At 37.2% G+C, this 27,642-nt stretch overlaps 1 protein-coding gene across 2 annotated transcripts; it reads left to right on the plus strand.

The window, feature by feature from the left end:
- The first annotated feature begins 214 nt into the window (after positions 1 to 214).
- On the plus strand, positions 215 to 26,231 carry LOC133517100 (carnitine O-palmitoyltransferase 1, liver isoform). 2 transcript variants are annotated; one of them, XM_061850257.1, is made up of 17 exons: positions 215 to 547; positions 3,188 to 3,346; positions 8,308 to 8,444; positions 9,104 to 9,212; positions 9,294 to 9,461; positions 9,684 to 9,805; positions 10,143 to 10,344; positions 10,600 to 10,799; positions 16,944 to 17,122; positions 17,701 to 17,834; positions 19,667 to 19,692; positions 20,673 to 20,735; positions 21,489 to 21,670; positions 22,389 to 22,594; positions 22,952 to 23,150; positions 23,533 to 23,693; positions 24,177 to 26,231. In XM_061850257.1, the coding sequence occupies exons 2-17, from the start codon at positions 3,206 to 3,208 to the stop codon at positions 24,279 to 24,281; spliced, it is 2,334 nt and encodes a 777-aa protein (XP_061706241.1). In that variant the 5' UTR covers positions 215 to 547; positions 3,188 to 3,205; the 3' UTR covers positions 24,282 to 26,231. The 2 variants fall into 2 exon arrangements, with proteins under 2 accessions (XP_061706241.1, XP_061706230.1); XM_061850246.1 differs by having other exon boundaries at positions 221 to 547; positions 3,199 to 3,346.
- Positions 26,232 to 27,642: the final 1,411 nt, after the last annotated feature.

Genomic DNA, 27,642 nt, shown 5'->3' on the forward strand with positions numbered 1-27,642 from the left:
TACTTAAGTGTGACAGGGGGGCAACTCGATGAACGTGTCTTGCGGTAGGCCCTCTGTATTGAAAATGACAATAACGTTGGGGCCTTGTTGACAACGCTGGTTGACAATCTTAGTTTGACAGATTGTGTTCTCCGTTTGACATTTGTATCTAGTGTATTAACCGCTTTATCATTCAGTAGATTTGTGCTGGGGCTGTACCATATTTTTTAATCTACGAATGTTTTTACGTGTGACTTTTTAATATAGTGGGGTTAAATACATAATGTAGTGTGTGTGTGGTAGCGTTTGTATAACTACATAGTGGTCGTCTTGTGTTATTTTTACTTTTATTTATTTATAATTTATTAAAAGTTTGATTTACAGTTAAAATATTTGTCACGTTGTAATTCTAGCTTTAAATCGTTAAATGAAAGACTCAGAATGCTTAAAACTACTGTGTAAATATTAATCCAACAGGTACTGTTAGAGTACCTCACCTGCGTAGTCCCTTCCTGCTACAAAATATTCATTTGGAGCGTCTTACGTTAATAGTCCAATAGTGTTAACGGTAAGTTTTCTTTCTTTTTAATTTTATTTGTTCGTTTATTAATCATGCTCTATACTGGAAGTTTTAAATAGTGCCAAACTGCGGAATTACGAATTATTGTAACTGAATTTTGAAATGCTAACGTGTTAAAAAAAGGTAATTAAAAATTTCTTCTTCTTTTGCTGTTTGAAATAAAATTAAAACGGTCTTTGAATTGTATGCTAACCGCTGCCATGCCGCGGTGGGATGAGATTAGACTTTGACACCAGCATGGCTAGTGTGCGTGCGTGGGCCATTTGCGAACGCGTATTTATATCCTGTTCCTTGCGAATGTGTTAGGTTTGTATACGATTTGATTTACGTTGCTTAGTTTTTTTATCAAACCCAGCCCTGTTTAGTCATATATGAATTTTCTTAGTACAATTAGTTAAACAGTTATAAACTTAGATATGAAAACAATATCTTTGTTTATTGCAGGTAGTTCTACTTTTTCATTAAGTCATTATAATCTGCTAATATCTACCTACCCTCATTGGGGAAAAATATTAGGAGAAATATTAAGATTAAAAGGTGGTACACATTCATATATATTTAATTTATTTCATAATAAATTTCCTTTAAGTTGCATTAGATAAGGAAAAAGTGTTGGTAGTCTATCAATAAGGTGTATTTCTGGCTAGCAGTTCTAACCCTGGATTGCACCAGCTTAACACAAAAAGTTTTAACATTCTTACTGCAAGTGTAAGGTTCCATAACTGCTATATATAGGAATATAACATGGAAATTTGGTCCCACTCTAGAGCAACAGTGCCTATTACACTAACTGGGTTCAAAAAGGTTAGAAAACTTAGGAAGCAAAATATAATTTAATTAGTTTCATTTTAAAATGGACAACAAAAGCACCTCTGTTCTATTTAAATAAATAAATAAAATAAAAAGCCATTTCTGGGTAACAATACACTATAAAGTATTTGTACTTTATCTAAGATAAAAAAATACTTACTCCAAAACCCTCATAGGCCTCTTCCAGTAGAATTTTTGTATTTCTTCTTCGCATTCTGTTTCATTTACAACTCTTTATTAATCTTTTGGTGTTTAAATGATTTATGGTTGTAATAAACTAGAAAGCCCAATGTTTAAACCCCATGGTGACCACTCACTGTTCCATTTAATAATGATTTAAATTGTTGGAGGTAATTTGTACTACTATTAGGACCATGAATGTAATCTTTTCTATAAGTATGAGTATTACAGTATTAATATGTATACACAGTGAACACAACTAAGTTCTTTTTATTACTAAGACTCCGCTGTCTGTCCGTCTGTCTGTCATCAGGCTGTATCTGATGAACCGTTACAGCTAGACAGTTGCAATTTTCACAGATGATGTATTTCTTTGCCGCTATAACAACAAATACTAAAAACTACAGAACCCTCGGTGGGTGAGTCCGACTCGCACTTGTTCGTTTATAGCCAAATGGCAAAAAACGGAACCCTTATAGATTCGTCATGTCTGTCTGTCTGTCCGTTTATGTCACAGCCACTTTTTCCGAAACTATAAGAACTATACTGTTCAAACTTGGTAAGTAGATGTATTCTATGAACTGCATTAAGATTTTCACACAAAAATAGAAAAAAAAAACAATAAATTTTGGGCTTTCCCCATACTTAGAACTGAAACTCAAAAAATCTTTTTTCATCAAACCCATACATGTGGGGTATCTATGGATAGGTCTTTAAAAATGATATTGAGGTTTCTAATATCATTTTTTTCTAAACTGAATAGTTTGCGCGAGAGACACTTCCAAAGTGGTAAAATGTGTTGCCCCCCCCCCCCCCCCCCCCCCTCGTAACTTCTAAAATAACAGAATGGAAAATCAAAAAAAAATATATGATTACATAGCCATGCAAACTTCCACCGAAAATTGGTGATAGATCTAGTAAGTAGTTTTTTTTTAATGTCCTAAAATTAAAAAAAAAAAATTTTTTCATCAAACCCATACGTGTGGGGTATCTATGGATAGGTCTTCAAAAATGATGTTTAGGTTTCTAATATCATTTTTTTCTAAACTGAATAGTTTGCGCGAGAGACACTTCCAAAGTGAAAAAATGTGTCCCCGCCCCTGTAACTTCTATAATAACAGAATGAAAAATAAAAATAAAATATATGATATACATTACCATGCAAACTTCCACCGAAAATTGGTTTGAACGAGATCTAGTAAGTTGTTTTTTTAATAAGTCATAAATGGTACGGAACCGTTCATGGGCGAGTCCGACTCGCACTTGGCCGCTTTTTTATAATACCTAATTTTCGAGTTTAAGATCTCATTCCAAAGCAATAGCCATAAAAACTAAATACTTATGACTGGTTATGAGCTATAAACTTTCCATTTGTCATTGTCAAATTTATATTAAGGGTTGGCACTTGATGTATGTACAGTTGTACACCTACTTCCTTTCAATAAAAGTAGGGTGCCCATGTATTCAGTGGTTACTATTTTAACAATATCTTTAACCAAAATTAATTAGATAATGAATTGCATATTGAATTTTATTTTGGTTGGTTAATAAGTAATATTTTTCATCTCCCGATCACTAATTAAATTTTACTTTGTTCATTCTTGCTTAATATTGTCTGCAAACGATTAATTTACATAGTTTTGTTTTAGAGGCACTATGGCGGAAGCCCACTCAGCTGTTGCCTTCTCATTTGCCATCACCCACGATGGCTGGGACGTCAACTTTGACAGAGAAGTCCTTTATCTGGTCTGGGAGTCTGGTCTGCGCTCCTGGAAGAAACGCCTGGCACGCTTCAAGGTAAGTTTTATGTTATTTATAGTACAGCCGCCATCAGATACATTGGAGCGAACAAAGTGCTCAAAAATAATTGAATGTGTACTTTAACATCTTGATAATAGAGGGTTTGATCAGATATTTGTGAATAACTTGGCCGCTCTGATGTATCTGATGGCAACTGTAGATTGGTTAACTATAGAGCCAAGGCAGCAGTAACCAAACTTAATATATTGCGGAAGTGTTATTTACTAATAGGATTTGAAAATACTGGTTTTTAATGGCTAATTTAATTATTTTTATTTCAATATAACTTTTGTTCGATTTTAATATTTGTGATGCATGGTGTGAATCTTTTTCACTATACCAGGCCTTATTTTTCATATTATTTAATAAATATCTTATTACATAAAAAAGAAAACTTTGATCTCTTTAAATATTTACTTGCTGTTCACTTCAGGATATGTTCTTATCAGTTGATGTTATCAATATTTTTATCTACTAAATAAATGTGACAATACCAGGCAATGTAAATAGGGAACTGCTTATTTTATCTTCCATAAATTTATCTGAAAACGGTAGGCATATCTAACAACTGATGCTAATGGTATACAAGTCTGACTATATAGAATCAGACTTGTAAAAATGGCCTTGTAGTCTATTTACTGCATAAAAGTTTTATTTAAAGATGGTATCAGTATATTAATACTGGGTGTTTGTTATAAATATATGTTCACAACTCTTAAACTCACATTTCCCTTTGAACAAGAGACTGGTTTTATTGGCAAACTCATCCTGGTGATAAAGCGAGTAAACCTACCAGCCTGTATGATCAGGTTCTTTCAATCAAGATTTCATGATGTTTAAACTGGTATCTCCAACTGAAATTATTCATTCATAGAATACAAATAAATGTGAAATCCTGAAGGCGAGGGAACAAACAAAAATCATTTGGAACAATGTGCTCCACAAGTCCACACTCGCGGGTTAGCGCTTCTCGCTACTTAATTTTGGGTAGAACATATAGTCATTTGAGTGCGCTATTACCACTATAACATTTAATGTTAAAGGTAGCTGTGTCTTTAGGATTTCTAGCTTTTCTGAGCGCTTCCCCTCTTTTATATCAATTTCAAAAATAAAAATAATGTAGTAGCCCAGCTGGACAGATTAGTTTGCCTCTTATAACTATAAGGTCTGTAAGTGTACCACGCATGTAACCAATACTGGTTTTATTGTGCATTTTTCGAAAATGTGTTAAAAAACCTCGTTCAATGTACGTGTGAAAGTGTCATTATGTACTTGTCCTGTGTCTTTTAACTAAGACATCTCGGAACTCGTAATTAATGACACACTTTGCACACTTGCATTGCAATGTAAATTTGTACTATATTGCATTTCGATAACCTTTGATATGAATACCTAATTGTTTAATAAACATAAATATTCATAAAGATATCGAAAATATCCTAACAATAGCAAGGCAATTTAAACACTATCTCAGGAAACGACAATCGATTTTCTCTGACCCCGCTTAACTATTTAGCTAATTTTGTCATAAGTTCTATTAGACATCTAGCACTGAAAAAGTGCCATAATGCCAATTCATTAAAACTTTCTTATTTTTCATCACACTTGGTCTAAAAAAAAAGATCTTATTTCATGCAGGTGTACTGAAGGACAAAAGGCCATTTTGTTCCCGCGGGAGTTATAGATTGTGAAAAAAAAGCTGTAACTCCCTAGGGAATCATAGCTTTTTTTATAAATTATGTCTCTTATTCATACAAACCAAGTAGCATAAATGAGTTTTACTTTAAAAATACTGACGTTTATAATATAATTTTTTAGTTTATTTTTGAAAAAAAAAAAAAAATAACTTGGATAATTTAACAGCCGTTTAAAATATTTTTCCATAATTTTCAATCGTGGCTGAATGCCGAATAGGCGTGTGCCTTCAATGCCTAACCTAAAATGTTTGTTATGTCACCGTATTTAAGAATCATTTCGCTTAAAATTTAGTTTTGTTCTTCGCAAGTGTGATGAAAAACATTGTGTGTAACTCCGGGGGTAAGAATATTGCAAACACAGGTCTTTAATTCCCTCCAGGTATAGAGAGGCAGATTTCGAGAAAGAAATTTTGATTTTCGTTTTTTCCGGTAGCCTAGGCCCCGCGGTGTATATGGTATAGGTACCATATACAATACACCGCGTAGTATTTCATTTAAACTAGCATTGAAGGCGTGACTGCATGAAACTGAGTTGCATTATTCTAAGTAAGTAAAAATACAATGTGTAAACTAGTTATACTCATTGTTATAGTCCCAAAACTCTGCCACCTTTTCTACTAGAGCTTCTTTACGAACCGCCTGAGATGGGGTTGGTCTCCTAATTTCATACAATGCCATTTGCCATGGTATCCATGTACCAAACACGGCGCAAAGCTGTAGCAGCAACAGGTCATGAATAGTATTTGAGGATAGGTTTGTGTAGTATAAGTAAACGTTATCAGCAATATGAATGCTAGGTTTTACTTGATCATTTTACAATTTAAATATTCCACCTGTTATCCATACAAGGGCATCAAACAGTTAATGTAATGTGCATTTCATTATAGTCTTACAAAAGTGCACCGACATTCTGGTCATTATAACTGGGCCCTGATAAAACAACTGCTACCTGTGTACCCGATATTTGGCAAATCTTATCTGGAATAGGCTTATTTAGTCTCGCAGGTGTCTTAATTTGCAAAGTGTTATATCTATTTTTACCTGACCACGGGTAAATCAAAAGCTATGATTTATGTAGTCTCAAGCCCACTGAGCAGATTATTATAACTAAGGTGTAAATGTATTAGTTTTTATCAGTGAACGGAAAACATGGAATCCGCGTTTGAGAACATTACCGTTCAAATTCTCGGGACAATTAGCACACATACACAATTACGCCTACATTTAAATAAGACGATACGTTTACAGAGCCTGTAATCAAAACTGATAAACGAAATAATAGTCATCTCTATTACACTAATGTACACAACTAAGTGTGTAGATGAAATGCATATAATGCCAATAACTACCAATCAGCGACATTAATCCGCTAATAACCTTCTTGCTGTACGTACTGGCAGCTGAAAGTTCGCGGTTCATATTTTGATTAGAATATGACGTGGACAGGGATAGGTTTATGCCATAATAGTTTGAAGAACCAGTCAAATAATCCACGTATATTAATTTTTGTGCAGATTAAAAGATAACTAGTTAGATAATGAAATATATAGTTATGAAATGAGAGACTAACACAACATAAGCAAATTTAATATTCATTGTTGTGTTAACATATTCCGCTATAATAAGTAATTTTAGGCTAGATACTTTTTATTATCAATCTGTATGGCAGAGCGTAGTCACGTTCAGGTACTTCAGGTACAGCCAGCAAAATTTACATGGGTACACGAATCGGGTCAAAAATATTTGAAAAAGCTGGCTCATCCCCACTTTCAGTTCCAACGGAAGTGTTTTTGTTGGAAATTGTGACCTCTGCGTGCGTTGTCTAAATGCAAGACGGAGGAATAATTTCTGGGCAACTGCAAGTGAAAATGCACAACGTAAGAAAGATTCGATAAAAAGTATATATATATATATATGACAGTAGAGGGTGGATTCAAATGATCCACATTTTAAGATATGGTTATCTCACGGGTTGGTTGTCAACTTGTCACAGCCGTAACACACCATTGAACGAACAGCGGTTTTATTAAGCTGTGTGAACCCTTTTTTAACAAGTTGAAATCTTCATCTTTGAAATCAATAAAACATATTCTAGATCTCTTGCCAGGCATCCAATCAATTTCATGTCTCTCTAATTGGACAGCTTTTTCCATAATTTTCTTTCCATGCGAATAGCATCTTGTGGGAAACGGATTGTACCTAAAATATGACAAATACTACAATGTAAAATGACAATACCAAATTTGATTATTAATTTGAAATAACTAGGTAGTTTTTTATAACTGCATCCCATGAAAGATAAAAGGAAAATACAAATCTGTAATAAGGAATTTATTACAATATAGAAAATATCTAAATCAAACATAAGTTAATAAAATAATCTACTTCATTTGGCATAACATCATCCCTATTATCTTCGTAATCTAAAAAGACGTATGTTATATAAAAGTCGTATGCAGCTACGTTTTAAATTAGCACGGTAATATTGAAAAAACGTCGTCATATTTATTCCAAATTTAACTGAAGTTATCTACACTTACACGTGAAAAGTGATCCCACCGTCCTTGGAATGATCAGAGTAACTTCTGCACCACTTCACGGCACATGAAGACATTTTTAATTATAAAAAACACCGGGCAAGTGCGAGTCGGACTCGCGCACGGAGGGTTCCGTACCATTATTTATAAAAACGACAAAAAAAAATATGTTTATGTTTGTTGTATGGGAGCCCCCCTTAAATATTTATTTTATTCTGTTTTTAGTATTTGTTGTTATAGCGGCAACAGAAATATATCATCTGTGAAAATTTCAACTGTCTAGCTATCACGGTTCATGAGATACAGCCTGGTGACAGACGGACGGACAGCGAAGTCTGAGTAATAGGGTCCCGTTTGACCCTTTGGGTACGGAACCCTAAAAACGATGTTTATAAAAACCGTTGTAGCCATCTATCACTGACTGTCATATCGGTCGAACTGAAGTTGCCAATCGAGTAGTTTGTAAGGCCCGCCCGCCTTTGGGTAGTTTACGTTGGGCTATAATTGAGCGGTCAGAATGCTTCCATGTTTTATTTCCGTTCACTGGTTTTTATGGCCCGCGTGGCGCAGGAAACATAGCGCGAACGCTCGGTCAATAATTGTTCCAGATAGAATAACTTACGAAGCAAACATTACCATTTTGTTTGATGAATACCTTACTTACATTAAGTTAAACTTAATTTGATGAAGATTACGTTTTTAACCTTGGCTATTAATTTAACAGAACAGCGTCCTCAATGGAGTATACCCCGGACATTTGCAATCACTGTATGTGCTGTGGACCCTGCTCGCAGCAGCGCATTTTGGAGGCTTCCATATACCCTTTGGTTTAGTACAAAAAGCACTAACCGTGTTACCTGGGTAAGTTTTTACATTACAAATCTGTTTGATGAATCATAATTCGTTAGATGGTCATTTTAAAATCCTAAGCGTACAATGGCTGATGAACCCTAGCAATTACCCCCAGAGTAGTATTACCGGGTTACTTCGTAAGAAAAAGTGTATACTAGTTATAGGACATGATTTCTTTCCGCTCAAGTGTGAAGTTTATTAATTAATAGCGTGGCGCGACTAATACCTACTGAAAAAGAATTATGATTGTGATTAAATAATACTTATGGCTCTTTTACACGAGGCCAACAACAAATAGACTGGCTCATTAAAAGTCTTTATAAAGACGATGTTAATGCTAGATTGTCTTTACAGTAAACACTAAACTAAAGCTGGTTACGGCAAACCTATTTTTTTTAAGTTATTTGCAAAGATACTTTATTAGTTCGTGGCTTGGTGTTGGTGCAACGGGCCTCTAGTCTACCCCCATTTATCCCTTTTTTACAAATACATATATTAATTATATCAAAATGACAGATTAAGACAAACGATTTACCCAGTTGAGGTCTGTAACGTGTTTATGAAAAACGCCATTACTTCCTATATTTACTTTACTCTTTGGCCATTACACTCTGCCAATATAAGTAAGTTTCTTATGGCCACCGTTGATAATCAATTTGTTTTTGTAGCTCCTCGACGATGTGGCAAGTAATCGCTTGTTTACTGGCCGCCCTTACCATGTGGCTTTCCGTTATATTTCTCATGAGATATATGCTCAAGGTGCTGCTTATGTACAAGGTAAAATAGTTTTCAATTTCTGTGTGTATAAATATTTAATTAATGACGTTCGTAATTTCAATACCCGTTACATTTTTGTAGGGTTGGATGTACGAATCGCGCGTCCCCGGGTCGAAGATATCACTGAAAACAAAGTTATGGGCTAGCGTCGTCAAAGTGTTGTCAGGCTGGAACAAGCCCCGGCTATACAGCTTCCAGGGCTCGCTGCCGAGACTGCCCCTGCCTAGCGTGAAGGACACCATGAGGAGGGTACGAACTGACCGTGTTTAAATTTACTTTATTGGCACCGTTTGAATGAAGGTCAAACTGCCGATGTTCTGAGTACTTATGATCGTGGATCCGTTTACTCTTAGTCAATAGAGGAGCATAACGAGAGCTCGCGGCCGCGGCTCCCCTTGCGCAACGCTTCCACAACTTCGTGGCCCCTAAATAATTTGACTGTCAGATTACTTATTTACCTTTCCTTTGCAGTACTTGATCAGCGTGCGGCCCTTGTTAGATGACGAAAATTATCGCCGAGTAGAAATATTAGCGAAAGAGTTTGAAGAGACAATCGCTGTCAAACTACAGAGATATCTCGTGCTGAAATCATGGTAATGGCCCTTTTCTCAGATTTACTATTGAATTTATTATGTAAAAATTAAATATACCTACTTTATTTAGAAGCGTATTGAACAAGATTTTGTATATTAGTGACAAGACACATGGCACACACAAATGGTAAGTCTGTAGAAAAATAAAGGACAAATACTTATATGTCGAAATTGTTGTTGTTGTGAATGACGTAGATACATCTACTTAAACTATGGAATTAGAGCGATACCAGTAACTAATTTACATTGAGAACAGTACCTACCCATTCCCCGCCTTGGACCGGCGCTCCGGAAAATCATGATCAATCAAGGTGAATTACATCCGTGACTCTTATAGGTGGTCATCCAACTACGTGTCGGATTGGTGGGAGGAGTACGTTTACCTGAGGGGAAGGTCGCCTCTCATGGTCAACTCCAACTTCTACGGAACCGACGCTATTCTGCTGAAGCCCACGAACAACCAAGCGGCACGCGCTGGCGTGGTCATATACCTTTGTCTGCAATTCCGAAGGCTCATTGATAGGCAGGAACTGGAACCAGTACGTGTCATTATCAAATAACTTTGTAATATTGACTGAGTAGTTTAAAAAATCATGAAAGTTGATGATGAAAAATATTGATGATCATTTGTCTAATGAACATAAAACAAAACTAGCCACTAAGGGGCAGTTCATCTCTTATAACCGGTGGTTTGACCGTTTGAAAGCTATTATCGGGGTATTACGTAGGCACTATGTAGACTTGCGTTGTGAAGTTTTGGCAAATAAAGTTAACAAAAGTGCGGTTGTTAACAGATAATGCTGCAAGGAATGGTGCCCCTGTGCTCGGCGCAGTACGAGCGGCTGTTCAACACGGTGCGCGTGCCCGGCGTGGAGAGCGACAAGATCGTGCACTACCAGGACTGCAGCCACATCACCGTCTACCACAAGGGCCGCTACTTCAAAGTTATCATCTACTACAGAGGGCGCCTGCTCAAGCCGGCCGAGATACAAGTGTGAGTACATGATCACCACTACGACGCCTCAACACTGACACCGTTATTCACAAATGTCTTCAATAGCTATTATTTGTTTGGCCTTATCTGTCACTTTTGACCTTCGTGTTCGTAAGGGATAAATTATAAAACATAAAGGAATTAATAGAGGCATGTGAAGTTTATGAATTAAGATATTATTATATACGCTGTAAGCTAATAGATGATTAGTTTGGCTGTTAAGAACTATATAAAGACAAGTGTGAGTTCATTTTATTCGCGCACCGAGGGTTCCGTACAAACTTTTAATTATCTCGTGTAACTATAAAGGCGAAAGACTATAAAGACAAATTGCTTTTATACTTAGTATAGGACTAAGTATAAAAGCAATTTGTCTGTCGCACAATTAATAGATATAGTACTCAGAGCTTCGATGACCGCAAGAGGTCTGGAAGAACACGCACCGTTCGGACTCCAGCTCTAATAAAGGCAGTGAAGGCGAGAATTGCAAGAAACCCCGTCCGGAAGCAAAAGAATACACTGGTCTGTGAAGAGAAGCTCCCTAAAAAAAGTTATCAATGAAGACCTTGGACTACACGCTTACCGCAGACAAAAAGGTCATTTGCTTAATGGACGATTAAAGACTAATGAGGCTAGAGAGAAGTCGCGTGCTATTGAAGCGGTACGCACAAAATGGCCACCGAAAAATACTGTAGGGACTGCGTCCTACATTCGCCCAAGCTTAGATGATATTAATTAAATAATATATTAATTTAGCTTTTCCCGTTATGCGCAATGTGCATTTTAGTTAATAGCATACGTAACTGTTTATTATGACCGTTACAGGGATGAGCTTGTAAAAGCATTGTAATATAAGTAATCTGTTTCCTTCCCTTTGTCGGCACTTGCCTTTGTGTTAATCTCACTTTATTTTATTTCTTTGTCAGTTTCCGAATATTGTTAACTTTAAGTCATAAACTAATTTGTAGCCAGCGGAGTAATTCGTGGGAAACGTTAGGATTCGCCATGTGCGAAACCGTTATAGGTTCTTTACCGCTATTCCTATTGCGTACCTGATGCAAGGTTATAATCATCGGGATCGCGGGAGTCGAAGATAGTTCGTAGTCAGACGTCAACTCGACAAGTTGTCTCGTACCTATTATCACAGGTCGAGCTTGATGTCGTATCGCTCCCTCGTGTTCTCTTGGTACCTATCTTTAACGGTCGAGCTCGATTATATATCGCTCCCTACTTATTATTGTAATTAGTGTTAGTTTAGTATTGAATTGTGTTAATATAGATTTATTATTGTTACCGCGTCTGAACTTTTTATTTGCAACAATCCCAACACCTAAGTACATATACCAAACCCCACTGCCAAAATACTATTTACATATGCAAAAATTTTACCATTGAAGAATGTTGTAACCGCCAGAATGACAGAGTGTATCCAAAAAACAGTCAAGAGGCGATTTCGGCTGTTCCGAGAGTGCAATGAGGCCATCATCCCTCCTATGTGATGATTTGGCTGGGTGTGTCATACTCAGGGCTAACACAGGTTCATTTCTGTAAAAAAGGTATGAAAACTGGGACCAAAGTTTACCAGGAAACCGTTCTAGAACCAATAGTGAAGCCCTTAAGCCACAACCTATTTCAAAACCAGCCATGGGTCTTTCAACAGGACTCAGCTCCTGCTTATAAGGCAAAAACAACTCAAGCCTGGTTTCGAAGGAACAAAATTGACTTTATTGCCCACGAAGACTGGCCGTCCTCCAGCCCGGACCTTAACCCCCTGGATTATGCCATATGACAGGTTATTGAGGAGAAAGCCTGTGCTAAACCCCACACAAATCTTGACTCCCTCAAGCGGGCCATAGTTAAGACAGTGACGGAATTAGACATGACAATCGTGCGTGCCGCTATTGATGACTGGCCTCGTCGTTTGAGGGCCTTTGTCAAGATCAGAGGAGGCCATTTTGAATGATATTGTCATATGTAATTCCTGATTTTGTGTACTTCATTTTAATAAATAGTTTATTCAACTTTCGTTCGTATATTTTATGTAGATAAAGATTATTGCAGTAACAGAATTTAGTAACCAACTAGGTAACTCCAGTTTCATTTACACCCAGTATTATAATTTTTTTCGCAATAAAATGCGTATATAATTACTGCAATAGTCTGTATACGCGATGGTTTTTCCCCCGGGCCCACAATCGACGATCTCCTTTTTTCGAAGAATTAATTCCCAAGCTGGAAATCGTTTTAATACCTGCATTTTGTCCGTAATCCGAGTTTGTTCCATTCCAGGAGGTGTGCAAAAACTTTTGCTCGTTTTTTATTCTATCTGAGGATCCGAAATGTATCTAATATTTGAATTCGCTGTCAAAGGTTGTAAGAAATGGCCGCCATTTTAAATTCTGTAATTTTTTTAAAGCCTTTTCACCTGTGTCTTATCCACCAAACCTTGCTGGTAGTAGCATTGAAATTGATGACGGGTTTCTTCTACATCAAGTGGTTTGGAAATCGAAGGAAAAATGTATTACTCGGATTACACGCATTTAGAACCATTGGGAAACGCTTATTATGGATCTAATTTAATTTACCTAATACGTAGGTCACTAGGTAAGTTTTGCAATAGACAAATATGAAACAATCAGGTGGCCTGTGGCATATATTTTATAAAACTATATTTCCACGGACAACGTTTGGCCGGAGCACATTTCCTTTATTTTTTTAATTTATTATTAAAAGATAGATTTTATCTTTGAAAACGTCGGCGTGGGCTAAGGACGATTTACGCATACTTTATATAACATTTTCATTTCATACAAAGTAAACGAAAAATGAATAAGTAAATTTAAAAAGAAAGTAAATGTTTTTCAATCATTGTCTATGGAAATATAGTTTTAAAAAGTATATGTGATAGGCCGCCTCTTTGTTTCATATTTGTCTATTGCAAAACTTATCTAGTGATCTATGTATAATTCTTAATAAATACATTTTAAGTTGAAATAAAATAGCGTTTAGAATAAACATTCTTTAAATTGTCTTTTCATCAGGGCTTTTTTCGTATGCTACTGCGGAATGTTTTGGTATAATTATAAATTTATGACCTATATAAATTGGACTATAAAAGCAAAAATATCTAGTAACAAAAAATAACACTAACCATAACCACTAACGTGCATACATGTAATACATACATATATATAATGCTAAGATCATATCTTTTTCTTTAAACTGTTCTGTATTTGATCGAATATAAATACGTATTTTATTTAATACAGGATTTCACCTCTAGGACCGTAACTTCAAAGGTCAAATTATACAAATATAATACAATACAAACTTAAACAAAGTATTACATTTAATTAACCGACAACCCATTATTGATGGGTTTAATTGTCGGTTAGTTAAATGTCGTCAGAATCAGTTATGTATACTATAATATGGAATGGCAATTCAATGGCTGTAGTTATACAAATAGTAATGGTTACATATATATTAAAGGTTTCTAACATATTCAGCTTTTCCCTGCCATCCAGGTAATCACAACCTACGTTGCAAACCCCTGACTTTTGTTCTCCGTCTCACTAGGTAACATAATAACTTATACAGGAAATATTAAGGTTATGTAACAAGATTGTCATGTCACCAATGTCAGTGATAAAACTAGTCAGTCAGTCATAATATAGTAGGCCGTGTCGCGGTAGTAATAGGGTCGAACCGGTCATTATTTCATTACGTTCGCACGTGCCGTTTGAGCTACGTACTCGGTAATTGCTGGGCTGCGATCATGTACGCGTCGGGCTAAACATACCATCCAAAGAGCATATAATCACTACGTTTTACCATCCTTATACAGGCGGCATCACATCAGATATATAGGAGCGGCCAAGGTGCTCAGAAATAAATAAATAATAATAAACAAATAGGTGGTGCTGTTAATAATACGCGTGTATTAGATGTGAATAATGGCACCTAACCTATTAGTACCAAATAATAATTAATAATAAACGTCACGTCATTATGAACCATTGTTTGATAATCATTTTATATAACGCAATTAACAAATCAACTTATTATAGTATAGGATTGGAACCTTATCTGAAATATCTGTAATGAACTTGATTTCGTATTTAAGAAAGACGATCTTTATATAAATACAGGATACAACGTTAGACATGGGGAAGTACGCTCGTGTGCATGCGATTAGGTATCAACGAAAATCACGGAATTAGATAGACGTAGACGTGTCCCGTGCAAAGGTCGCGTTACGTAAGGCCAACGCTCCAGTGGTCAGCCGCCGCGCATATTAATACAATAATGTCGTAAAATAAACCGAACCAATGTACTTAACTAGGTACCTACTTACGGTGCGCGTTAGATAATAAAATACATAAGGTGCCGTATGTTCAGAAAGCGGAGTTTTTAAAAAATCGTACCGCTTTTTTAGACAATACAATAGAATTCCTCTTTATTGCACAACCTCAAAATAACATTTACAGAGAGACATATATAATATATGAAGACAGAGGTGACAACAGGCGGTCTTATCGCTAAAGAGCGATCTCCACCAGACAAGAATCTCTTAGGTGGTTGCCACAAATTTAATTAGCAATCTTAAGGAGTTTCTAGTGACTTCATGCATTCGAATCCTGATTGATTGACTTTCGCTCTATAGATAAAAAATACGTAGTATAAAATGCACTTTGACTATTTGTGCACAAAAGCTAAAAACAAAAAAAAATGCTTCGAAAATCAATTTTTCAATGAACTTCTAGATTACTTTTTATGTTATAACTTAGAACAAATTAAAATTCAATAACATGAATGATATCCGCGGTCCCGAGCACGCACATCTATCTCGGTTACGCTTACGCTCGCTGAGAGAAGGACAGGAACCTACAATGTACTATGTAACTTCCAACAAAATTATGCGTAGCCGAGGAATGCCAATTATGAAATACATGTTTCTATTTATTTAAACTTTATTGCACAAAAGAAAAACTTAATGTACAAACGGCGAACACGAAAGAAAGGGGTAAGTAATAGAACGTATACAAACCTATAATATATCACTCTGAATGTATAAATTCAATTTGTATAATTTCGATCGGAATAACATTCAATTGCAATAACATGCAATATGTATAACAACGAATTCTATAATTGTAAATTGTATAATAAACACTACATATATCATTGTTTACGATAACATTAGAAAGGTATAACGTTGAAATAATATAACATACAAAACAAATATCATACATTAACCTAACCTAACCCACTTTTCTGTTAACAGTTTCTTTTTCCGAAGCCTCAAGAGTTCTAACCTAACCTGCTACCTATTCTGGAAACAATTTATTTATCTAGGGGGTCACAGTTCTAACCTAACCTAACCCACTTTTAGCAGTTTTTTTTCCAGTAGTGTGTTCTATGAGGTTTGAAATTCTAAGGTCATCCTACTAATTTTACTACTTAATTATATAAGATGATATTTATATTTTAATATGTATATATTATGACAGTTATATGAAATGAGCTTAACTTATATGTATATTATACCAAACAGCCATATGTATGTCGTATGTTATATTATTTTTATGTTATACTAATTGAAAGTATACGTTTACTTCATTATACATAAGATTAGTATACATTTTTAACGTTTGTAAACTGAAATTATTCCAAAAGTGCGTATATATTATAGGACGCACCCGAAAGAAAGAGCACCCAGAGTGGCGCGCGATTCTATCAAAATTGGTTGACGTTCGTTATTTATTTACCTCTGTGGTTACGCAACTTTGAAACTTAGCTTGGCACAGTTTTGGAGTACCTATAGCTCCTGGAACAGTACTCAGGTTTTTTAAATCTGATTTTATTGATTTGATGTCGATACATTCAGTGCATCTTACTCGCCCTTCTACCTAATATAGTTAAGAGGTTTTTTTTTCTGGTAGCTCGATGCATAGAAAGTAATTCCATTATAACAATATCTGAACTCGATTTCATACCTTATTGTTATAAGTTGCGTACCTTAAATAAAAAAGAAAAGCGAGGCGACTTAATTCCGGCTCGAACATAAGGTTTGACGTGCCGCCTACGATGAAAGTACCGAAATATAGACTCGCTACTGACTAACGTATGACATTGTTTCAGTCAAATCCAACAGATCCTGGACGACAAGTCGGCGCCGCTGCCGCACGAGCCGGAGCTGGCCGCGCTGACGGCGGGCGAACGCTCGCACTGGGCGCACATCCGCCAGACCATGTTCAACCGTGGCCACAACCGCACCTCGCTTCACTGCATCGAGCGCGCCGCCTTCAACGTCTGCTTAGGTCACTATAAAATACTTGATTGTAAGCCATTAACCAATGGTTAAAAGTAACCCATTGCACCCGAGATATTTTGGCGCTTGAACTAAGAGAGACAGTTAAACAAATCTTGTTTGTCCCAAATTTCTGTTGCAGATCATCACCGTTTAAACAACCTTTTTAAAGTAAAACTCCCCAGGATAGAAAAAAAGAGATTTCTACCCGACTAATATATAGGAAAAGTGATCTTACCGAATAGGAGAAAAGAAAACTTCCTTCAAATACTTATATAAGCATCATATGGGCGAATTACATCCTAAAATTAACTAATTAAAAAGAGCTGCCATATAGAAGATATAGAAAGCCTACTATACAGATAAATAGATCCCAATTTCCGTGATGAATATCGCCCAAATTTGGTACTGTCGTAGTTTTTAACATACTCTGCAATGGCCACATTATGATCAAAAATCGAAAACTGCATGGCCCAATATTTATCTCATTAGAGGCCACCGCAAGTCTCGGTCTGACAACTAGCTCATCATGCAATCCCTTCCTTTGCATCCGTCGGCAATAATGCAGTATCGATGTGTTGATTGCAGACGACACGGCGTACGGGTACGACGAGAACGACCCGAGCAAGCTGGACGAGTACGGGCGCGTGCTGCTGCACGGCAAGGGCTGCGACCGCTGGTTCGACAAGTCCTTCAACCTGTGCTTCAGCACCAACGGCTACGTGAGTGTCTACCAACTAGCTGGACTAAGTATTTCCGAGTTCATCCATAGTAAGCAAATTTTTCCACCATTTAGGTCTAGGGGACCCTTGACATCTACCGTAAGAACGTTACACTTCTTAGACGGCTACCGGAGTTCCAAGTCATATAGGGAGCGTGCATGAACTGTAGGCGGCAGCACAGGAGCCGTCAGATTTTTGGCGCGAGGCGTAAATGTGATGTTTATTGTTCCGATGTAGCCCACAAGATGGCAGAACCTACAAGAAAACACGTGACGTGTAAATGTAAATGTTTATTGTTCCGATTCAGGCCACAAGATGGCAGACCTTCCAACGCGCACGGTCCCTAATTACCCATACTAAATTAATTTTTACCAAGCAGAAACGTCTGCGAACGATGGTATTAAGCTTAGAATAAAGTACCTGGGCGACCGAGCTTTGCTCGGTTATAACTATTTATTGTAATATGGTGGTGTATAGGTGATAATCTTAACTACATTTTTTTACTAAATTAAACTTGTCTAAAACAATAAAAATTAAAAAATTATATATAAACTTGAACATAAAAAAAACAAAAGTCAGTCACCGGGCGAGATTCGAACCCGTAACACTCGTTTAGCAGTGCGCGTCTTAACCCGCTGGACCAAACGGACAGTGGCCGGCAATACGAAATTAGCGACCATATTCTGCGTCGAAAGAAAAACGCATGAAAACTCGAAAACACGCGTTTTCCCAAACATAAGACTAATCTAGATAGATTGTATACCCCCAAAAACCCCCATATACCAAATTTCAGCGAAATCGTTAGAGCCGTTTCCGAGATCACAGAAATATATATACAAGAATTGCTCGTTTAAAGGTTTAAAAGTGGAAAAATACTGCCTTGGGTGAGACTTGAACTCACGGCCTCTACCGATTTCCGAGCTACTTGCGCAACAAGTGGCCCCAACGGCCAAGTCACGGGCGCGATTTTGACTCGCACTTGGCTTTTATCAAAATAGTTCACTGATTGCAAGATCCGATACACAACGTGACCTAGATGTAATATCTAAAATTTATCGTGACCATCATTACTAGGCATTTTTGTATAAATAAATAGTGTAAACCGGATTCATTAAGAGGCTGTTGCGGTGTGAAATACAACTACTCGCTGACATCTGTGCTAGTTACTTATAAAACACTAACGATTAAAAGATTTACGCTTAATAAGCCGCAGTAACCTTTAATCAAGTCGAAGCTGCCTGGAATCTATTAAAGTCCGTGAAATATTGGGAAAATTGTATATTACTAAGCCTTAAGAAAAAAAAACATTGTAAGATTTAACTAAGAGTAAGGAATTGTAAAGGCTGGGACACAACGTAAATACAGAATTAGGCTAGTTCTATAGCTTATACACCAACTTTATTTAACTACTAACTGTATAATGAGCTGTTATAATATTGTGTATTCCTTGGGCTTTAATATAGTGAAGTTTTATCTTTAATTACTTCCTGCCCATACGAGTTTTTTTGTAACTTTCGAGACATCTTTTCTAACGCCAGCTGATTATCTCTCATTCCGGGATTGACCACTTTTTTCTGATTAACGTGGCTGAATTATATGTTTCCACAGATTCACCAGACCACTAAAACAATACTGAGTCTAAACTTGTCCTCCAACTATTATTCAACACATTCCTTTCTGTTCCCTATTTTAAAGGCCAATTTTGGTGACAAAATCTTCTACATTAAAATTAAATTATGAAAGTATCGTTTCATAATAAATATATTTATTATTTATTTGTTCGTTAGTCCGTCATAATAATCTATTAAAAATAATATATTTTCACCTTGCAGGTCGGATTTAATGCGGAACATACATGGTAAGTAAAGAAGACGCTCGAATATTATGTGCGATTAGTATACATTACGATACAAGTGCGAAAAATAGGAAATTTGCAACGAATGGCGATAAAGTAAAACACGACCGAAGGGAGTATTTTAAAACGACACGAGTTGTGAATTTCCTATTCGCACGTGTATCGTACAACATTTTACAGTACATATGGTGCTACTTTTCCGCACTAGTGCGTAAATTAGCACATTATGTAACCTTGTATCGTAAATAACTATTACAGCACATATGGCCCTTTAAATTTTTGACTTAGTTACGTAATGTGCTAATTATCGCACTAGTGCAATAAAGTAGCACTATATGTACTGTCATAGTAGATTATGCAACAAGGGCATAAAACGATCCAATTCATCCGAGGAAATTTATCGGTCCGAGCGTACAGGTTGATTCACGAAAGCTGGAACGAATGGAATGAATGAGTGAATGGTAATATCTATGTGTCTAACGATACGTACGTGTGACAGTCACACAATGGCAGTTATAATTCGTTTTGTTCAGTCCATTCGCGCCAGCTCCCGTGAATGGATCTGTAAGCGAGGACCGATATAGGTCGAGGATAGGATGCGGCATTTATAGTGATATACTGTGCTTTTGACTTCGATTGCGAGGAAAATATACAGACATACCCAGCCCAGCCAGCCAGCTCACCCAATATTTTAGGTTATTTTTCGTATTTATTCAAGAGTAAAGAAAATCGTACTCTGGCCGGTCGGGAGCACGCGTGCCGCCAGCGGCAGTGGTGGCAATTTGTATAGCTAATTTTGGACTTTGTTGATAAGTCGATAAGGGTCGTAATAGATGATTTCACAAAAGGAAATGTATGCCCATTACACGACTTAAATACCTACTCTACGAGCAACAGAAGTTAAAAAAATATGTTGAAGCAACGTAAGATTCAATATTTCAGTCTGATGCACCTACACTACACCTATTCAATATATATTTCAGGGCCGACGCGCCTGTGATGGCACATCTATGGGAGAACGTTATTTGGAGCGAAATTGAAATCGGGTGAGTGATACTTACTAAAAAACATTACCCTCGTTCCGACGCAGTCGGATAAAAAGTAGATATGATGTAAATCTCTTTATCTTTTTGTACCTCAATGTTACACAGGACCTTGACGAGTTTACGTCATACCTCTCGATCCCCAAAAGCACTTCTAGTGTCACTTCAGCTCTATAACACGCGCTCTATGTGATTATAACTATAGTCTGGCAAACCAACCCAAAATATGTATGGAAGATTAAACCTAGCCGCCTAAAAATTTGGCGCCTTTCTAGTACTTCAAAAGGTAAAAACGGAACCTTTATAGGATCACTTTCTTGTCCGTCTGTCTATGCGTCCGTCCATCTGTCCTTTATTTCGGGAACGCGTGGAGGTAGGAGGTATCGAGTTGAAATTGAAACCATATACTCAGGTCTGCAGGCCCTTGAAGCTGTGAAAGCATCAAACTTCTAAGTTAACGTAGAAAAAAGATACAACCGTGTATGCCGCAAAAAAACGTATATTTCGACACTCAAGGGAATCAAAAGTTACGTCCCGTTGACCTAGAAGTCCTACCCCTATGAAATTTGTCAAGTAATACCGTCTTATATACAAGTATAGGGAAACATCTGAAAACCATACATTTGTAAACAAATTATAATATGTACATACAAATTTGTACGGAACCCTCGGTGGGCGAGTCTGACTCGTACTTGTCCGGTTTGTTCTATTGATATTGTTTTGCAAGAGTATAGTTAGTCATGATTAATGATACAGATACGCCCCGGACGGCAACACCCGGGGCTCGGTGGAGACGCCGCCGCCGGCGCCCATCCGCCTGCAGTGGGAGCTCGAACACGAGGACCTATCCAAGGCCATCGACAGCTCGTACTGCGTCGCGCAGAAACTGCTCAACGACGTCGACCTCAAGATACTCATGTACAACAAGTATGGCAAAGGTATGCCATGCCCCTGTCGCCGTTACAACTGCAGCTGCACTAGATCGGTTATAAACGGTCTGCCCTATTTGAAACCCTTATTGGTCTTAATTTTACTTTTCTAATACACAACAATGAAGGTAGACTGCATAAACGAATATACCCAGCTACAAAATTGACAATATTCCATATGTTCGTCTTCCCTATTGTATGGAGCTAATTAGAAAGAAAATGAAGTTTTAAGCGACCCATATATTTTTATTTTCCTGATAATTCAAATCAAAAGTCCGCTAATAACCACCGGATGCAACTAACTTTGATCGTTTCATTACAATCACGACTAAGGTCACTCTTGATTTTGCAAGGAAAATGACGTCAACTTCCGGTTCACAGTTCACACTAATATTGCGATTTCTCCGTGGGTGGGCTTTTATCTATTTTGTTTGACTTGTAATTTGTTGTCATAGAGATAGAGTCGATACCCGATGGACCTTCAAGATAGTCCTAAAGACTTAATGCCGTGTTTGATAACAATTTCTTTCTTTTCTTAAATACGCAGTTAATTGGAAGGGATACTCGTAAAATTAAACACAAAACACACCTCTGTCTGTCGAAACGGACTGTGATGGTCATTTTATTTGGTGACCCCTGTTGTGTACAGCCAAACCTCACCCAATAATATATTTGACAAGCCCAGATCTAAGTGCTACTTAGTCTTATAGCTGACCGTGTTTTTCAGGGTTCATGAAGAAGTGCCGCGTGTCGCCGGACGCGTTCATCCAGCTGATCCTGCAGCTGTCGTATTACCGCAGCGCGGGCCGCTTCTGCCTCACCTACGAGGCCTCCATGACGCGCCTGTTCCGCGAGGGCCGCACGGAGACCGTGCGCCCCTGCACCATCGAGAGTTCCGCCTGGGTCACGGCCATGGAGAACCCGAACGCCACCGTCAGTAACCTTGTCTTTGCTCTTGTTGTACTGTTAGCACGTGGCCTCCGTGACGTGCCTGTTCCGCGAGGGCCGCACCATCTTTTGCGCCTCTGCACCGCATGTGTTAACCAACGACTAGTGGTCGGCCTCGGCGTTGAGCGTGCACGCTCGGAGCGTGCGTTTAGACGCCACCGTTAGTGACATTGTCTCTGTTCTTATTCCACTTCTGAATACGAGGCTTCCATGACGCGTCTGTTCCATGAGAACCATCATTAACTGACTCTTGTTACCATTATCCTAACGAGAAATATAGAAAGTCCTGCACTCTTATGCCGGACTGTGCTTATGATACCATCTTATCAATGTTATCGGCAGGTTGAAGAAAAGCTCGAGCTGTTTAGCAAAGCCGCACAGCGGCACCAGCTGGGCTACCAGGACGCGATGGCCGGGCGCGGCATCGACCGCCACCTGTTCTGCCTGTACGTGGTCTCCAAGTACCTGGAACTGGAGTCGCCCTTCCTGCAGGAGGTGTTCAACGAGCCCTGGCGGCTGTCCACCAGCCAGACCCCGCATGGTACCCCGCTATTTAGTTGGCTATAATTTCGATAAAGATATCAGTCTTCCTTTAACGTACCTTAGCATAAAGTCTGTTTAACCCTTGGAAATTGTAAGCGATTGTTAATACTAAACAGATACCATGCGCTTCTGTGGACAGATTTGGCGGACGAAGGGTTAATACTGTAGGATGGCCCTTATTTTGTCACAGTTTCAATGGGGCGTCTTCTTGTACATCAAATAATATGCATGGTTCATGTTTAGAATTTGTATACGAGATTGGGGCTCGCTTGTTTGCTACTTATAAAGAAATTGTGTTCTCTACTAAATTTCTTTATCCACAAAGAAATTAATAACTAAACAAAAAATAAAAATTATATTTTAATCCATCCATAAACCAGGTCAAACTAGCCAGCTGGACCTGAAGAAACACCCGAAGTGCATCAGCACGGGCGGCGGCTTCGGCCCCGTGGCCGACGACGGCTACGGCGTCTCCTACATCATCGCCGGCGACGACCTGGTGTTCTTCCACGTCTCTAGCAAAAAGAGCTGCCCCAAGACGGTTAGTTTACTACAACCCTGCCACTTAATAATCACACATTATGTAGCAATAGAGAACGGCCACGAGTTAACACAAGATACGTGTTTGTGATGTCAGATAGACGTACAGATGTAGTGAATAATCTAGAATAATCCTTTCCCATCGTTTTTTTTACGGAAACGTACGAACGTGTTATGCAAATAGCAATTTCAGTCAATCTGAGTACAAAATGTACTGAGGTTGACTGAAGTAGCAGGACAAATACGAACGATTCCGAGAAAATACGATGGGAAAGGATTATTCACTACATCAGCTGTCTATCTGACGTCACGGCACCGCACGGTACTCTGTGCCCCGGCGACCATACAAGTATTATTTTATGTTTCGTATTTTTTCAGTTTACCCATGGAAATAGTTTAGCTCCTGCTAAGAAATGCTAGCAGCCCTTGCAATCTGACTTTTTTTTAAGCGGTCTTACCTAACCAATACATTATTATTTTCCAGAGCTCGACTAACTTCGTGAATCAAATAGAAAGATCCCTGAAAGACGTCCAAGATCTCTTCAACGAATATAATAAAAAAAAGAATGGGGCTAAAAACAGTAAATAATAGTACTCATACACAGTTTTATAAAATATCGCAGTCTCTTGTTGTTGTTGTATTGATTATGTAGTTTAGTAAAATTTTAAAATATTAGGTTAATGCGAGGACTACGAGTATTTTCTAAGTTATTTTGTAGCGAGACATAGGCACAAATGTACGTACGTTCAAGGACCAAAACCACCAAAACGTCGGCAGGTACAATTATCCATGTGGAATCACAAGATAAATTATGATAATCATAAGGTTAGGTTATCTTATCTTTATGACCAGACATTTGACAAAAACTGATACATGCATGTTGAAGTTTGTTATTCATATCTAAAATTTATTTTTATAATGTTTACCAAATCTTAACACATTCACTGCCAAGAACGCGCTAGGTGTGTTCATTTTGTATTGGAAATAGGGCGCTTGGCACTGAAAGTAACCTTCGGTTGGCGTTTTGTGGGGAAAAAGTAAATGGTGGTAACGTTCCGAAGTGACTCAGTGGGTGTGCCCTGACCCGTCAGAGAGTAACAACCCGGTCGAGCATGCCTCATACGTGGTGGAGCCTGAAATGGCATTCAATTGCCACTCGAATGAATCCAAACTAGGTTAATTAACTTTAGATACATTCTTAGAATCATATACAGTGGTTATATATTAATCTTGAATATTTATAATTTGCTTTTATCTGCATTTTATTGCTAAGAGGTAAGTTGCTATGCGTGATATATCACAAGTTATATTTAGTACTGTGTCAATAACGAAGAATAGAAAGTATCAAATCATCTTACAGCCAGACTTCTTTCAAAACATATCCTCACCTTTTCCGCTTTAAGTCTTTAAACTCAATCTGTAAGAAAGTGTAAATACCTTTTAAATAAATATACACATCAATTGTACCAGTTAATTATTTATTATATCAATTCATTTGGCAATGTCAATAATTTATTCATTACGTGTGTAAATATTCAAAATAAAACTCAATTAATAATTACTTCAAAAAACGTATATGTATACCTAATATACAAATACAAGCATAAACTTAATCACATAAAAAACAATTCTTAGAAAAAAAACTGATTATGTTACATATGTGGTAATTTTTCGATTCCCAGTAATAATAATTACCTACTTATCGGTTTATCTTTCAAAACCAACACTAGAAAAGACAGCACCACACCCAGCATCTTCTCTCGTTGGTCGTATTATCATTACATTTCTCGATGTTGTCTTACTATTCACAAGGAAAGCGGTCTGCCTATTGCCCTGACAATAGGTACAATATCACTTGTCTATCTGTACACGGAGATGCGCGGTGTTCAGTGCTGATGGCTCTGTATATCGTTACACGTGCAGTATGTGTATACCCATCGTATCTTTAAATGTTTCCTAAAGTGTTTCTGTAATTTATTTGCAAAATGTAATGTGTAAATAATATGAATATGATTAAATGTGTACTTATGATGTCAGGAATGTTGGACAAAAGTTTTATTATTTACAGATGAATTTGTATACAGGGCATGTCACCTGTGTTAATATGGTAAACGGGTGTATTTAATTATAGCGAACGGCAGCCAATATGATAAGAACTACAACTTTTTATATAGTCCGTCCAACAAAACTGTATCGTTTTAATACTCTTACTCAAGTTTTACTTAATTTCTAAATGTAACCTCTCCAAGAGTACAATTAACTTAATTTTCGATGAGCGTTCCATTTAAGTGGCTCGTTTTTCTGTTTATGATACTTTCAATTTAATAAGGTGTTGCATGAATATAGTATTTATTCTAACTAATACTCCATAAGAACCATGTTCAAATAATTATATAGACCGTAATATTTATACTAAGTGTTAAAATCTTGCAATTAAAAATATTTTTTATTATTATACCTTAATTTCAAAATGCAATATTTTCTTCTTTAATTGTTTGACATTTTATCTTATTTCTGTAAATATAATGCATAAAACGATGTGTGTTGTTTTTATAAATAATAGTAGTTTATCTGACTGCTACATAATAAAAGGCATTAAAATACACGACTGTTTTAATGCCTAATTATGTACAGTTACATACACTATTTTACCTACTCACAAGCATCGTTGCTCTCTTGGCGGACCTCGCGGCTATGTGGTGGCGTCACCGAAATATCTTTATCGCTCATTTTACACGAAACTTTTGCTATAGTTACTTAACAAGCACAAAACATATTCATTGTATACTTAAAAAACTGTACATCAAATGGCGGTAAATTAATTCAGAGAAAGTAGAGTCAAGGGCCCATTTCCGTATCATTCGTTACACACTAACATGCGAGATATGTCAAAATTGTATGCAATTAATATTTCATTTCGAACAAAAAGACATCTCGTTTGATATTACGCTAGTACTCTTTATTATACTGTGTTAGAAGAGAGGACAAATCGTTTTTTTATTTTATTATTCAGATATGTTCCAAATTTGAATGTATAACTAAATCGATTTTGATGTAGTTCTGAAGCAATTACAACATCATCACAGATAAGATTTTTTTTGTACCAAAACAGTTTATCGTAATGATGGCCATTATTTACGGATTTTGAAGGCATCATAGAGGGTTTATGATATACACATATCGTATCGTAGATAAATAATATTATAAATATTAATACCTGCAGACGGCGGTCAACTTGGACACGGCGCGAATAGTGCGACGGTTCCTCTCTCTCTGCGGCCCTGACCACCGGCAGCTTGGGCCCTGCCCGCTGCTGGCTGCACCCTAGGTTAGGCTTTTTATAATGTGTTTATATGTATTTTGTATGATTTTATATTTATTTTAGTTGTATATTCATATTATAAAATGCCTAACCTAAGACCCCAAGATAAAGAGAATAATAGTAACTAAGTTAAACCTGTAACGAATTAACCACGAGTATACTAATAGCATTCTTGATGTAGTATAGATATATATGCGGCATAAACTGACATCGTTCGATTGCGTGGACTTAGACCAAACTTTACAATTACAAGAGCTGCAGTATGTAATTTTGAACGAGATGGATGTTCTCTCGCTTATGCAGCTGTGTGCAATACACCGTATTTTTTACAGACTTCAATTTCATAGAAGGAGGACGTTCAGTATTCGGTTCTGGCTTTTTATCTTTTTTTTTCACCAATTACTCCGACAGTCCGACACCTGTGGTGCGATTTGAGTAATTCTTTTTTTGTTTAGGTGACCGAGCCAGCGAAGTCTGTGGGATTTAGTTACGCCGATGATATTGGGCTCAGCCACCAACTCCTCGATCTCGGCATTTTTCCGGATCCTCCAGGAGCCGTCGTCACTTCGGACAGGTCCCAGGATCTTCCTGAGCACTTTTCTTTCCGCTATCAGGAGCTGACTTTCC

Source organism: Cydia pomonella, chromosome 1, assembly GCF_033807575.1.
Source record: "Cydia pomonella isolate Wapato2018A chromosome 1, ilCydPomo1, whole genome shotgun sequence".
Classification (NCBI taxonomy): Eukaryota; Metazoa; Arthropoda; class Insecta; order Lepidoptera; family Tortricidae; genus Cydia; species Cydia pomonella.

Excerpts from the sequence above, each read along its gene's own strand:
- LOC133517100 (XM_061850257.1), top strand. The coding sequence starts at position 3,206 with ATGGCGGAAGCCCACTCAGCTGTTGCCTTCTCATTTGCCATCACCCAC. Across the intron at positions 17,835-19,666 it reads GCTTCAGCACCAACGGCTAC|GTCGGATTTAATGCGGAACA; the intron begins GTGAGTGTCTAC and ends TTCACCTTGCAG. Across the intron at positions 23,151-23,532 it reads CACCAGCCAGACCCCGCATG|GTCAAACTAGCCAGCTGGAC; the intron begins GTACCCCGCTAT and ends TCCATAAACCAG.